Below are 14,344 nucleotides of genomic sequence, written 5' to 3'. Positions count from 1 at the left end.
GGCAGCTACTCCAAGTCGGCAAGAAGCAGAGATGCAGCGCTCCTGCTCTTCGAATTTTGGAGAAGAGCATCCAAACGCCAGCGACGATCAGGAACGTTTGACCGATCGCGACGTGAAGAAGGTGCTTAGAGTAAAATCAAGAGGTTTCGTAAGTGGCCTCCTCTGGACTACTCGAAGGAAGGCTCGCATCCTTTAAGTGTGGTGATGTGGAGCTGGACTTTGAGCAAATATGTCGATAGCTGCATGTTGGTGACTACTGTAGGTTGGGATGGAGCATCGGAGGTGGTGCTGGTGTGCTCTCAGGGAAGCTATGGTCAGCAGTATAATGGGATTGGATGCCAGTCGCACAGCTAGTCGGGCAGGGAAAGGAGAGGAGAGGAATGGTGCCTCGTCCTGCAGAAAGTCTTGTCAGGGCCTTCCATGAACAGCTTGTAGGGATATATCCACCATCTTCCTAAGCTAATGGATCATTCTCGCGATCGATTGGCCTTGTTCGGTATCAGGCCTCTGACTTTGGACCATCCTGGAACGATCGCTGACCATGGGATGAGAGGGCAGTGCAGTGTTTGTTGGAAGGGTGAGAAACGAGCCGCACTGTGTTATTTCTTGTCTGGGTCATGACGGAACGCAGGATATGTGGACGAGGAATGATGTGGTGAACAGCTTGTGTCACTGAAGTGTTGTGGTGAGGAGACGAGTTGGTGCGGACATTGAGTCCATTTTTAATTTTATACATACAGTGCTGTCTCGTCCTTTATCTTCAAAACCCATTCAGTCGTTGTGGCATTCATAGTAACATCCGTCATCCCTCCTCGCCCTCATCCCCAACGGAAGGCAATTTCTGACACAAAACACGTCTTCAACCCCTCCATCATCGCCGCCTTGATCAAATTGTTCCGCACCCGACTCCCCTCATCATCCCTCCTCTCCCTCATCCCCAACGGAAGGGGTTCCCTGAATCAAAACACGTCTCCAATCCCTCCATCATCGCCGCCTTGATCAGATTGTCCCGCACCCGACTCCCCTCATTCTTTCTCAAACGTCTACACAGCGCATACGCATAGTGCGCCGCCTTTGGCCAGTTCTTCCTCAGTCTCGCCTGATATCCCGCGTGTTTGACCCGCCCAGCACGTACATCCTCCGAGAATTGGGATGCCTTGGGGGCATAGTATCGGAAAGCACGGGTTGGAAATTGATGCCTTCGAAGACGCGGGAGTCCTAAGCGCTTGTGCAAGGCGGAGTCTTTCCGGAGGTCGTAGGTGGAGGCGGTAGATCGCAGGCCGGCTTTGACGGCTTCCCAGAAGATCTCTTCGCGTAGCTCGCTCGTCTCCGAGTCTGGTATCTTGGCGATGATGGAGTTGGTGCGGAAGTCCTTGATATCCCTCTCGATGCAGAGTTGTGGCATGTCCTTGACCGGGAGAAAGGGTTCGGCGAGCCATTTACCGAGTCGCGCGAGCAAATCTTCGGAAAGTTCCTCGGCTGGCCGATGGTTGAATTGAGGTTCGAAGCAGGGGCGCATGGCTTCGTAGTCCAAGTTGAATTTGTGGACGTGGTCGATCCAGAGGACGTACTTGATCAGATTGTGGTAGAAGCGGTGCTTGTAGTCGCGGAGGGTCCACGGAGCATCACCGGCAGTATCGTCCTGAAATTCATACATTTCCTCCCCGTCAATACGCCACTCATCATCCATTGGGAGATCAATCTCTTCGTCCATACCCTCTTCGTCCATACTCTCTTCGTCGAGATCCTCCTCGTCGATGTCCTCTTCGTCGATGTCCTCCTCGTCGATATCCTCCTCGTCGATGCCCTCTTCGTCAAGACGCTCAGCGGCGAGGTCATCAAACTGTTGCACCACAATCTCGCCGGAATCATCCTCGTTGGAAGCGTCCTGGTCGTCCACGTGGTTGGCGTCAACGTACTTCAGAGCCAAGTAATTGGCAGACTCGTCGTACTGGCTTGGGTCGGGTTTGTTGTACATGGCGTAATGCGTACGGATGGCAGTCGCGAGGTTCATGCCGGTGAAGTTGATCGGTTCCGTTTCGGTGGCGAGACGATCTCGTTGGGTGTTGCGCAAGTCCTTGGAGCGCTTGGCGCCGCGGAGAGAGAGCACTTCGCGGAAGCGACGGCAGGTTCTGGTGAGGCTCAGAAGGTCGGCTGAAGGGCAGACGTCCATGATGTTCAGAAGCACTTCGTTGGGAAGGCTTGTGAGGAAGCTTGGAGGTTCCTCGAGTGGCTCATCTTTGATTGAAACGTCGTCGTGGTCGTCGTCGTCATCGTCAGACTCGACCATGATCGGGTTGGTGGAGCTGCTGCCATATCGGTAATACTGCACAAACACTTCTTCGTCATCGTCGACCATCTGGACGTCGCCGTCCTCATTCTCTTGGACGATCTCAGGGACGATCTCAGTAGCGCGTCCCTGATTGGCATTGTTGACAGTAGCGAGGAAAGCCTGCCGAGATTGCAGAGCACGATCGATGGCGGCCATGTCGGTCCAGAGGCGGAATCCTTGAGGAGCCATGCTGCTTGGTGGTAGTAAGAGGGGTTGCGGTGCTTGAGTGGAGCGGTAGACTTGTGCGTTTAGACTTGTGGTGCTTCTGTTTTCTGCTGGTGCACTGACAGGAGTGCTTGTGGTTCTTCTGTTTTCTGCTGGTGCGTCGACAGGAGTGCTTGTGATTCTTCTGTTTTCTGCTGGTGCGTTGACAGGTGGGCTTGTGGTGCTTCTGTCTTTCTGCTGAAACGGGGTTCCGGTGAACTGGAGAGGAGCAGGAAACGGACAGGATGGGAGAAATACTTATCCCAAGCAAAATACGGGCGCAAAAATATGGCATCTTGGTTGCGAAAGTATGGCAGAGCCCCGAGCCTTCAATGTTTGGAACCCCCAAAGTCTGTATATGAATAGAGATGTGGTACCATGGAAGTATAATGTTGCAGAACGGCGGATGTGCGAAGGACTGCACAGCAACCACGACAGAGCCTTAGGTCGTAAGCGGCAATCCATTGGGTGGTCGCGAGGAGACGATTGTTGAGGGTGCAGCAGAACCGGAGAGGCGTATAATTTTTTCATCCAGGTGTGTGGCCCTTAGCAATGTCAGATATTTTGGTATCCGAAATCATATTTGGCTGTCACTGACCATTCGCGGTCGCCCACAACACGATTGCTCGTTGGGCGCAGCGTCGTCGTCCTCGAATATAAAGATGTCGTGTATCATGGGAGTATGATTGGATGCAAAGAGCAGCGCCGGAGCAGCATCGAGAATTTGGTGATGGAATCTTGGTACCATCCATCCCCTGGCCATGGGACAACTTTGGAACGCCATATCAATGCGACGAATTCTTTCAACCTGGCGGTGTAGGTTTGCTCGTTCCATAGTCAGTCGAAGTGCATGCCCCTGAAAACTGTCAGAATGTCTGTCCTCAGAGATTTCGCTGCGACCGACCATACACCGCTGTATGCGTCATGATCACTCGTCCAGCGCATCCTCATCGGGCTCGTATCTGGAGGTGTAGGGTACCATGAAAGCACAATCGGAGTGACGAAGCAGCGTTGAGAACATGGGATGGGACTTTGGTACCGCGCGATCTTCCATGAAAAATTTGCGCCGCGATACATCCTGTCCGAGGCAGGGTAGGAGTGCTCGTTTCGATTGTCGATTGAAGTGCATGAGACTGAGAAGGGTCAAAATATTCTGTCTGTGACTTTGCGCGGAGACCAACCACGTACAGCTCTGCCGGACGTGGCTACTCCTCAAGGGCGTCCTCGTCGTGCTCCACCTCGTCGCCGCCCTCTTCATCGACCTCATCACCATACTCCTCGCCATCTTCATCGTCCTCATCACTGTACTCGCCCTCGCTCTCCCCGCCCGAAGCCTCGTAGTCCTCTTCCTCCTCATCCTCGGCGTCTTGGAGCGCCTGCTCGGCTTTCGCCAGTTCTGACTCCTCTCCCTCGACACCATTCTCAGCACCGCCTGCATCACCATTCACTTCTGCCTTGGTCTTGTTGACGTTATATGCCTTAGCCCGCCTATTCGCGGCCAGCGAGGCGTCGTTCAATCCGTGTCGCTTGACGTACTCGTCGATACCGCCAAAGTCGGCTTGATCGATCATGCTGAATTCGGTGTCCTGGGTCTCGGCACTGTCACCTTCGTTGGATGTTATCACAAGGTTGAATGTTCGTTGCAGGACGGATGTGTAGCTGATGGATTCAATGACGGAGAATGGGAAGAAGGATAGGGGTTTCTTGAAGCCGAAGACGATGCCGTTGGAGAGGAAGAAGAGGTAGCCTGCTGGTGGTTAATTTGACAAATTCCGCACTTGACATAGGTCGGACTCACCCTCTTTTGTCCCTCTGTGAGACTTTACATGATATGCCTTCTCTCCTTTTCGATGCGACTGCGGTATGCTGCTCGAGAATTCGGCCTCGGTCGGCTTCACGACACGTTTGCCAAGCGGTTGCAAAAGCTGGTTCATCTCTGGCTCCGTGACCGAAACATAAGTGTCTCCCTCAACCACCGCTCGACTCGCTGAGCTAGCATCATCCGGCTTGGTCTCATTCAAAGTGAACACCATCTGCTCACATGGCATACCCTCTGCAGTCGTCGCACCGTTTTGAGGAAAGATCACGAAGTTCCATTGCCGCTGTTGCTTCTCAGGGACCGGCAGACAGAACGCCTGCTCGATCTGTGTATTCGAGATGGAGTACTCGACATCGTTCGTTTGCTGATTCAGTACTCGAACTTCTTTCCTATTGGCGTCTGCATTGTCCGCAACGAGTTGGAGTTTCAACTTCTTCCTTGCGGGTACGGCAAAGCTGACGTTTTTGCACTCGAATGATATCACTGGGTTCGAGATTCCGGTACTGGTCCCGTTTTGAACTGCCTGACTTGATTCGTCCAACTTCCGTTTCTTGCTCGCTGATGGAGCGGCCGGCGTTGATGAAAGAATGTGCTTGGCGATGTCGCCGAATAATGCTGGGAGTTCTCCTTGATGTCGTTGCGCCACGTCGATGATTCTTGCTGCAAGGTCTGTATTGCTTTGAAAGGCGTTCTGAACGTTTTGCGACCATGCGGAGGCCATACTTGATGGGTGTTGTCGATGGTCGTTCCCAATGTCTGATCCGGCTATGTTGTGAATTCGACGACGACGTCTTCGAGGTGCCTGCACGTCGACGAACAGACGCGCTTGATGCCTCAGGCATCAAATTGCTGGTATCGAGGTCAGTCAGTGACGTCTTTAAGCAGCAATCCAATGTTCACGGATGCGTTCTCGTTTCCTCTCTCATCCGTAGACCAATGCATGTCCCAATCCCAGCATGAGGCATGATTGTACGATCATGCTTCCACAAGCGGACCATTCCACCGTCCATCTCCTTCCTCAATAATGCCTTGAGCACGCGACCCTTCCACTCCTCCATCCGCCGTCAAGATGAAGGAGGCAATCACTACAACACCCTCGATCTACCCACCAATGCCACACCCAAGGAGATCAAGAAGTCCGTCCTCCTCAGCGCACTCTCTACAACTTTCACTAACCTCCATCCAGGCAATTCTACAAACTCTCCAAATCCCACCACCCTGACCTACACCCCAACGACCCCTCCGCCTCCCAGAAGTTCGTAAAAATCTCCGAAGCCTACGCAACCCTCGGCTCTCCCGAGAAGAGACAACGTTACGACCGCGACCACATCCAAACCTCTTCCGCTCCCTCTAGCTCCGCCAGCTCGCCTCGCGGCAGCTACTCCTCCGCCTCCTCCTCCTCAGGTCCCGGCGGCCGTCCCGCCTCGGGTCTGTCACGCCGTCGAACCGCCTTTCGTGGCCCTCCGCCCTCCTTCTACCGCTCCGGCGGCTGGGGCGAACACTCCGACAAGCGCTCCGAACACTCCCAGAAATCCTCGCACTCTCACGAAGCACAAGGTCAAGCCGCGTCTGGTCCGCGCGGTCCTTCAGCAGGAGGAGCTAGCGCGGAGCCAGGAATGGGACCAGGTGGCTTCGCTGCTGGGTTCGAAGGAAGAGATGTCCCGCATTTCGACGGACGCGCGCACACGGCTACGCATGAGGAGATTGAGAAGCGGCAGAGGGTGAGGAGGAGACGGACAGTGCAGGCGGAGAGTGCGGAGATGGCGGGAAATGGGAGCAGTGTGCTGTTTAATTTTGTGGTCTTAATGGGCATCCTTGGGGTGGTGGTAGGGACGAGTGGGGCGGTATATGGAGGCAAGGAGAGGAGGGAGAGGAAGGCGACGGTGGAGGCCGCTGCGAGTAAGGGAAAGTGAATGGAAGTAGGACAATGGAGGGCTTCTAAGGAAGAGGTAGACATCAGTCATGGATGAGACGGTGGATATACAGGCGCAAACAGGACGTGCGCTGGTCGACTGGACCAATATATACTACAGCACGCTGCACGTTGCAGGAATTCATGAAGCGGGCATGATGAAGCTGGTCAAACAGACGAGAGAAACAGAGGCATATTGCTCGACTGCTCGTGTCGCTCAATCGCATTTCGTTGTCATAAATGTCGTAAATTTATCCAAGATTATATCTGCACTGGTGCATCAGTGGTGATGATCAGATGGTCCTCTTCAAAGCCCTGTTGCTCGACCAAAAATGACCCAGAGTATTTTCCTGGACCGGAGAAACGAGGCTTCGTGTTTCGTCAGATCTGCCGAACACCCTCAATCGGAAGGCTGGTGAAGCTGCTCGGTCGTGGGTGCTTGACCAGACGAGATCGTTGTGCTTCATTGCACATCGACAGACTTTCCAGACTCATGAAGGCAGGCCGGAATGTGCCCCAGACGAGATGTCGGCGCTGGCGCGCGGAATTGACGCGGCCGTCAGTTCCAGATCATCGTGGAATCCATTCCGTGTAGCGTGCATGCTCCGTTTCGAGAGTGCACTTTGCGCGGTTCCGCTCCCTTTTTCTCGCGACTGTGCCGGTATTACATGCAGTGGTCTGGTGGTGCTGCTGCGTGAGTCGACACTCGACTTCCTGGGACAGTGTTCCTGGCCCGACTCCATGGTAACGCATTGCTGCAGCGGTCCTTGTCCGTCTGCTGGCATGGCAAGAGCTCACATGTTCGCCAAAATCGCCACACCCACAGCTCCGCCCAACCCGAAACGTGCCAAAGCAGTGATGCGCGGCATGTCTGCGGCCGCTGTACTAGGCGCCACCACATCAGTCGTCGGCGTCGCCGTCTCAGCGACCAGCTTCGCCGCGCCCTCGGTAATCGTCACAGGCATGTACTGAATCTCACTACTCGCCAGCCGGGTCGTGCTCGCCATGATTCCCAAGCCTGAGATCTCCGAGGCGACGGTGCAAAGTGCGGAGGTAGCTGCTCTGCCGGCGGAGAGGGATGCGCCGGCCATCAAGCAGGAGACCGTGAGGGGGCGGACTAAGGTTGCTGTCTCTTCGGGATTGCGGAAGTAGGTGTGTACGAAAGCGATGGTGCTTTCGCCTTCGGTGATGGTGATGGGTGGGTCGTAACCGCGGCAGAGGGCGGCTGTGTTGTCTGCCTTGCAGCGGAGAGCATAGGCTGTCTTGTCGGGAGACTGTAGGGTTGAGTTAGGGAGGTGGAGAGAGCGATAGATATAGAAAGACTTACTACGGTGACGATCGAAGCCTGGATTGATAAATCGTCGGGACCGCCCATTGGCAGCCACAGCGAAACGGTCACAGTGGCTTCCGGAGTGGTCGCCGCCGTCGTCGTCGATATATCCGCAGTTTGTGAGACATCTGTCGATGATTCCTGAGCCAGCGTGTTGTATGCCAGCAAGAGAGGCAAAAGCCTAGCCGCTACGAACATTCTGCCGGTAATCACTCCCCTACGTGCTATCGTAAGTCCCGACAATCCTCGTCCACAATCTATGGGCTTGCTTTCGTCTTCTGCTTCATCACACGCCCGCGGAGAAGATCAATCATGTCGCGGTATGGATGAATCATGGATGGGATGAAGACCAAACGATGGTCTCAGCCTTTCTGTTTTCGCCATGACGCCGATGTTTTGGCAAAAGGCTTACTTGGACCGGTTGAGCGAGTTGCCAAGCCATGCCGTCGTACGCTATAGACGACAGTGACGGCTGGCGGTGGAAGAGGATTGGGCGAGACGGCGAGACGGCGACAGCTCTCCGCGGAATGGGGGCTTGGGGCCAAGGAACCTGGAAGTTTGACAGAGCCGATAGTTCTAGTGATAGACTAGGTTTATGCCTGAGGCTCGACTGGCGCTAGCATTGTGCTGCCTGAAGTTCAGTACCTTACCTTACTCCCTCTTCTTCAATTATTCACCACCGTGCGAACCTCCCGAACCAATCATCATCACTGTGAAGACTTCCTGTGAGATTCTCATGGTCGAGGAGAAGGATCTCAAGACGCTACAATCATCATGAAAGCAAAAGAAGAGCCACGATCGTTTCCCCTCGAGGATAAGCCTCTCACCCGCGAGAACATCCTGAAGTGCCTTTCGATCGCGCCGAGAGTGCCTCCATCAGGATGGGGTAGCATGGTCGCCCGCCTACGCTCAGATGTCGTCGTCAAGTACGGCCAAGAGCGCGTGCACATCAATGAAGCAAATACCATGCGACTAGTCAGGCAGCGGACTTCAACAGTCTTGCTACCGAAAGTGCTCGATGCCTGGACCGCTACTGACTGTGGGCAAAACAGGCGAGAGCGAGGTAAAGAGGATGTTCCGGTCACCTATATTGTCATGCAATATGTACATGGAACCGTGCTGAAGGACAAGTGGCCAACACTGATAGGAACTGAGCGCGACATACTTGTGCAACGTGTCGCTGACATGCTCAAAGAACTTCGCACGGTGCAAGTGGACCAGCCAGGTCCGCTGGGCCAGCCGATTCGTTGCGAAGGGAGATATTTCACCGAGTATGATGCCGGCCCTTTCGAAACCAAGGCCGACTTGACGCACTGGCTCAACAACCGCCTCGAAGTCTGCAAGCTCTTCCGCCAGGCACCACAAAATCGTCCGGAACTGGCCATTGATGAATTGGTAGTCTGTCACACGAACCTCAACGAGCGCACCATCGTCGTTGCAGCGGACGGGAGTCCTTGGATCATCGACTGGACCTGTGCGGGTGGGTATCCGCCATGTTTCGAGCGTGGGAGTTTGAGACCTATCCACGGAGACGCGGGAGAATTTGCTCGTGCGCTGAAAGAGAAGATTGCATTCGAAGAGGACGAGCCCTTGCTGGCTCGCTTGGATGAGCTGACGTTCGCCTTCTATACTGCAGCACTGTGTCGAAGATATGACATGGACTTTGGTCGCGACGATTCTGAAGGGTCAGAGACCGACAGTTTGCTCGGTAATTGACTAATGCGTGATGCTTTCGAAGATGCTCATGCATCCTCTACAGATGTTCTCGCGCACACTGAAAAATGATGCATCTCAAGTCTTCGCTGCGTCTCAAGCAGCATGACATGGGTCTCGTGTGAGGCTCGGACCTCGTCGATGCCCAATCTTTCGAGCTGCATCGAGAGCGCTTTGTCAATGTGATGTGCTCACATTCAGAACCGGACGCTCGCACGACACACGACACCATTGAAGACGGACGGGATTTGAGTGGCCCGGAATCTCGAAGGTCTCACTTATGTCTGTTGGTGTTGGCACCCGATCTTGTCCTGCCTGTGTCTTCCGTTCCGTCGCTTTCCGAGTCTCGAACGAACATAGCCTCCAGCATCCGCTTACTCCGCAAGCACATACCACCTCCGGATCTCTCGGCGCTATATCTGACTTGTGTATTCCATGTTGGCCATGATCCGATTATTGCGCAAGCATACCCTTGGCACGCGGCTTCCGATCAAGATGTCTGGACAACACAGACCGGGATATGTCTTGAGGAATCTTCAACGCTGCACGGAGAGATCTCGTCAGCATCAGCACTCAGCCTCGACTTCGTCGTTCGACACGGGTGCTCCCCGGCAGTTCACCCGGCCATGCGAACTATTCCTGTTCGCCAACGATGCTTTCCCGGCTTCCGGTATTGGATTGTCAAATGATGCCGTAGTTTACAGTTGTCTGTCCCGTCAACATCGAGTTCGACGTACGGAAGGCGCAGTGTGCCAACGACGCCGGCGGGATCAGCACCTTTGAGTGCACAGATTCCACGCATATGTACCCGAGATCCCACAGATCTGAGCCTCATTGGGTCACACTCTCACGATCCTGCTCTTGCTTCCGGACTACGATGTGTGCATGACCATGCTGAAACGAGACCGTTCCATCTCGGCATCGGATGTCATATTTCGCCAATGATGCCCATCTCAACATCGTGTCGCAACCAGGAACATGCTGGCGCGTCACCGCCGTTGTCCGCTGGTCTGAACGGAAGACATTGCAGCCACGCATTGTGCCGGCTGCGCACGAGTTCGTATCGCAACCAAAATAGAGGAACATGCTCGCGCGGCACCGCAATGCTCCGCTGGTCTGACCGGAAGACATCACATCCATGCGTTGCGCCAGCTGCCCACAAGTGGAAAGAATCGAGCAGGAAGCGTACATAAGACCGAGGAGAACGCACCAAAGATCACTCCAAACCCGCATCCAACAGCTTCCTACAGATTTACCAAGTGTCTCACCAACACATCTCAGGATCTCACGCCCCGAAGCTTCAACAACAACATCCAATACCATCAACAACAACATCATCAACAACAATCATGCACGCCACCACCGCCGTCATCGCCCTTCTGTCCGCCTTGGCCATCGCTCGTCCTGCCCCCAGCGAAGTCAACGGAGACGATCTCTGGGGCAACTGCGCCGGCTGGACACCATGCCAGGACGTCGTCCGCATCGCCGAGGGATGCGGCACCGCCAAAACTGAAGGAGGTATGTCCTGATCACCACGCTCCATGCATCGGGTGGCTACTTTTGCTGACGGACTCGACTGCGAACAGGCGATGTCTTCTCCAAGCCGTCGTGGGTCCAGTGTACCTGCTCGAAAATCAAGCCGAAGCAGCTGGAGGACTGCAGCTCTGTGTGCCTGGAGTACTTCCGTGAGGGAGGAGGTATGTGTCTCGGATGTCCTCGACCTGTTTCTGTTTGGAGTTGATGCTGACGAGTGCGACAGATCTCAAGAAGCTCAAGGATGCTTGCGGATACTAGAGCTTTCGGGTCAAGGAACTGCATCGACAATGTCGACCGAGACTATTGCGGCTAGCAATTCAAACACTCCTCGCGACCCGACTCCTTCTCAGTACACCTCCCCCTATCAGGCACCGTTTTGTGTACATAAACAATCCTTCATTTTCGATCGTCAGTCTGTCATTACCAACAAACATGTCAACGCCTCAGCCACATTCCCGTTCTCACTTCGACAGGCTCGAGCCATCGTATTACTCGTCGTTTCACACGTCTTGCTTTTCTTCCCTGCCTTATCCGCCTAGCTCCTCGCAAATGCACTCAGGCGCTTTCAAAAATTCCGAACACTCCGAATACTCCAAACAATGCAAGCCAACATGAAACTCCTCAAATACGCCTTGCTCATGCTACCGGCACGAGTCGTTCCGCTGTATCGACGACTCTGGTACGCATACTATACCTCGGATCGCCGGCCTGCGGAGTCCAAAGCTGGTCGATTTAGCGCACTGTCTCGACGGGAGTAATGCTGTTCTGACAAGTATCAATGCCTGAGCCGCAAATGTCAACGTACTTTGCCTTTCCGTGGCGAGCTCGCTAGGAGATATGTAATACAGGAGCTATGACCTGGTTCCATGTGGTATATCTTTCTGTCCATCAATAGTACAGTCTGTCGTCTCTTACTCTCATCATCGTACCGCCTCCATCCTTCGTTCCGATGGCCAAGTGCCCAACATCTCGGTCGGAAGCGACGTCTCCAAACATCAACGAAGTGTGCCGCAGCAGCTTCGATCGCTGTAGGTCGTCGAGTAGACATGCAGTGTCCGCTCCAGGAATGTGCGGGTTGTCGCGAATGACGGTCGACCAGTTCAATGCCAATTCAGGGGTTCGTCGCTTAGCCCGCAGCGCAATAGACATTGCTCCTGCGGCGAGGAGGAAGACGGAAGCGATGAGAAGCACAGTCAGCCATGCGGGATCGCAAACGATGATCTTGAAGCTGCGGACTGACTGCGCAGCTGTGTTTATCTTCGTCGCCTGTTCAATATCCGCTCCCGGCATATCTCCATCGAAGCCGTATGACACGGCGTATGGTCCGGCGCAAATGAGCATGAACGAGTTGAGTAATTGTGCAAATCTGGTGGCGAACGTGCGAGCGTCCAGTTGCATCGGATTCTGCCCCTTGTTTCTGAGAGGAGATGCGGGTGAGTTCGGATCGAGGAAGTAGCCCTGCACTGGCGTTGGCGCGCCGCTGCGTCCCACAGTCACACTATTCATGAAGAGTTGCATGAACCACGCCCACCAAAGACAATTTGTTCGATCGCCGTCAAATAACGTCCACGTTCTTGCAGGATTGGCAAGAGTAGAGTTTCGTATCCGAGTCGATCGGCAACCTGGACCGTCGCAGGTTACTTCGACTTCCACATAAGTGGTTTGAAAGCTGCAAAGGGTGTTGTACAACTCGATCCCCTCTTCCGGGGAACCAGACCAAAAGTAGTATGCGGCGAGTCGAGGGTCCATGTCGTTGTGCGGATCATCTCGATGGCACGATATGTTCTTGGAGGCCGTCGAATTGGTGAATATGCCAGAGTAGTGGACCTCCTCGGTCACGACACTCATAAACCTCCTATCGGCGGTTGTTCCATTCGCACTGGACGTGCCTACAACGGCCTGGCTCCCAAAGAATGTACCATCCTCCTGATCCACCATCTTGATCTTCGAGCAATCCAAGATCAGGTACGACGTTTCCATGAAGAAGGTAGATCTGGAGTCGGAAGGCATAGTCGAAATCGGTATACCAATGAGCGAGGAATACACCACGTTATCATCTTGTGGTACTGGCAGCCAAGTGCTATTGATGATTAATTGCTGGTCCTGAGCGATGTACTCAATCATCGGGATTTTCACGTTATTCCACGTGTCCACCGGTGACTCTTTGACCCTCCTCGGGCCGAGGAGTGCGGCGTTGAAAAGACCATTTATCAATGTCCCGAGAAGGCCCAGACTTCCAGACACGTAAGTCATGTAGGTGATGTTGTTTGTCATGTACATGATGTCGTTCGTCGTGAGCGTGTCGGAGCTTTGAAGACGTAGGACTCGCAGCGTTGCTTGACCTCCCAGTGGAGAGAAGGCCCATGCTACCAGCAAGATCAGGCCAAGAAGACTCGGCAACCCAATGTGGATCTGCGTGAGGATCGTGTTCGCTGCACTGGTACTACCAGCAAGGAGATCCAGAAAACCCAACTTCGCACCGTGCTCAAGGCGCCAATTCATGAGAGCCTTGAACAAACGTCCAAGCACGGCCGCGAACAGGATTGGAAAGACACTCGGTCCCTGAGATTGATGAGCTTCCTGGGATTCTCAGTCATATTCATGTAACCTACGATCTTCGCCGCATCGAGAAGTCTGTCGACAGCAGTTGGGTGCCTATCAACAGGCTTCTTGTGGTAGACCACGGCTAATATGGCGAACGTAAAAAAGCATGCCGAGAGCAGTAGCAAGACAACGTCGGTGGCGATGTCCAATGCGAGGCTAGATCCATTCTGGGCGGGTCTATTGGAATCCTGAGGCCAGCCTTTGGCATGTTGCGGAAACGAGCCTGTAAGTGACTTCGCTAAGGAATTGCTGAGGGAGTTGACCGAGACCAGAGGATCTTTCGCGGAAGGGATTGTACGTTCCTGATTGTCTGCACTCCTCTCGCGCGTGTTACTGTCGGATGATCGGCCGTGCAGAGAGTCAGCCGCCCGATGTCTTTGGCTACCTCGGGGACTTCGCACTCGCCAACACAAAGATCCGGCAATCAGTGCGATGAGTAGTAAACCGAGAATGGAACCCAGTGTGATGCTCGCTGTCACTGCAGGCGACAGTGCGTTGCCGTCCATTGGAACGATCGAGGAGGATGTAGTCAAATGTGCTTCCTCTCAAGATATCTTCAAGCCACAAAATGCAAAATGAATGAAAGCAAAGTCACCTATGAAGCCATGCCTGCGCCAGCAGCCATTGAGTACATATGTGCCCAGATCTTCGGAGGAATACAGCAGCTCTCAAGCGCTGGGAAGGATCGATGAGGAAGCCATGTCACTGCGTAGCCAATGGTTGCTCTGAAACGCATCGCGCGCGGCTAGACATGATTTCCTGATGGGTCGGCCAGCGATGGATTCTCCGCCCTGACACTACATGATAGACTTGCGGGAATGGAGATGGTCGGATGTATGCACGGCGCCACTATAGCAGGGTAGAGAATCCTTCGATGGCCATGTTTAGCTCCCT

At 54.0% G+C, this 14,344-nt stretch overlaps 7 protein-coding genes across 7 annotated transcripts; 3 read left to right on the top strand and 4 right to left on the bottom strand.

The window, feature by feature from the left end:
- Positions 1-931: 931 nt before the first annotated feature.
- On the bottom strand, positions 932-2,521 carry MYCGRDRAFT_97082 (uncharacterized protein; the record flags this gene model as incomplete). The annotated part of the gene is made up of 1 exon (XM_003847910.1): positions 932-2,521. One exon carries the CDS (start codon positions 2,519-2,521, stop codon positions 932-934), a length of 1,590 nt encoding a protein of 529 aa, XP_003847958.1.
- A 1,220-nt stretch (positions 2,522-3,741) lies between these two features.
- Positions 3,742-5,071, bottom strand: MYCGRDRAFT_111494 (uncharacterized protein; the record flags this gene model as incomplete). The annotated part of the gene is made up of 2 exons (XM_003847909.1): positions 3,742-4,283; positions 4,335-5,071. 2 exons carry the CDS (start codon positions 4,582-4,584, stop codon positions 3,742-3,744), a joined length of 792 nt encoding a protein of 263 aa, XP_003847957.1.
- A 240-nt stretch (positions 5,072-5,311) lies between these two features.
- Positions 5,312-6,401, top strand: MYCGRDRAFT_106357 (uncharacterized protein; the record flags this gene model as incomplete). The annotated part of the gene is made up of 2 exons (XM_003848083.1): positions 5,312-5,491; positions 5,542-6,401. 2 exons carry the CDS (start codon positions 5,319-5,321, stop codon positions 6,266-6,268), a joined length of 900 nt encoding a protein of 299 aa, XP_003848131.1.
- Positions 6,402-7,061: 660 nt separating this feature from the next.
- MYCGRDRAFT_97079 (uncharacterized protein) lies at positions 7,062-7,642 on the bottom strand (the record flags this gene model as incomplete). Its single annotated transcript, XM_003847908.1, has 2 exons — positions 7,062-7,541; positions 7,595-7,642. 2 exons carry the CDS (start codon positions 7,640-7,642, stop codon positions 7,062-7,064), a joined length of 528 nt encoding a protein of 175 aa, XP_003847956.1.
- Positions 7,643-8,371: 729 nt separating this feature from the next.
- MYCGRDRAFT_97078 (uncharacterized protein) lies at positions 8,372-9,313 on the top strand (the record flags this gene model as incomplete). Its single annotated transcript, XM_003848084.1, has 1 exon — positions 8,372-9,313. The coding sequence occupies one exon, from the start codon at positions 8,372-8,374 to the stop codon at positions 9,311-9,313; it is 942 nt and encodes a 313-aa protein (XP_003848132.1).
- Positions 9,314-10,659: 1,346 nt separating this feature from the next.
- MYCGRDRAFT_97077 (uncharacterized protein) lies at positions 10,660-11,104 on the top strand (the record flags this gene model as incomplete). Its single annotated transcript, XM_003848085.1, has 3 exons — positions 10,660-10,828; positions 10,897-11,007; positions 11,070-11,104. 3 exons carry the CDS (start codon positions 10,660-10,662, stop codon positions 11,102-11,104), a joined length of 315 nt encoding a protein of 104 aa, XP_003848133.1.
- A 378-nt stretch (positions 11,105-11,482) lies between these two features.
- On the bottom strand, positions 11,483-13,956 carry MYCGRDRAFT_97076 (uncharacterized protein; the record flags this gene model as incomplete). Its single annotated transcript, XM_003847907.1, has 4 exons — positions 11,483-11,554; positions 11,652-11,674; positions 11,776-13,426; positions 13,852-13,956. The coding sequence occupies 4 exons, from the start codon at positions 13,954-13,956 to the stop codon at positions 11,483-11,485; spliced, it is 1,851 nt and encodes a 616-aa protein (XP_003847955.1).
- Positions 13,957-14,344: the final 388 nt, after the last annotated feature.

The sequence above is a fragment of the Zymoseptoria tritici genome, chromosome 12 (assembly GCF_000219625.1).
Source record: "Zymoseptoria tritici IPO323 chromosome 12, whole genome shotgun sequence".
Classification (NCBI taxonomy): domain Eukaryota; kingdom Fungi; phylum Ascomycota; class Dothideomycetes; order Mycosphaerellales; family Mycosphaerellaceae; genus Zymoseptoria; species Zymoseptoria tritici.
The sequence above is the reverse complement of the archived record's forward strand: the minus strand, read 5'-3'. Positions and strand labels throughout refer to the sequence as shown.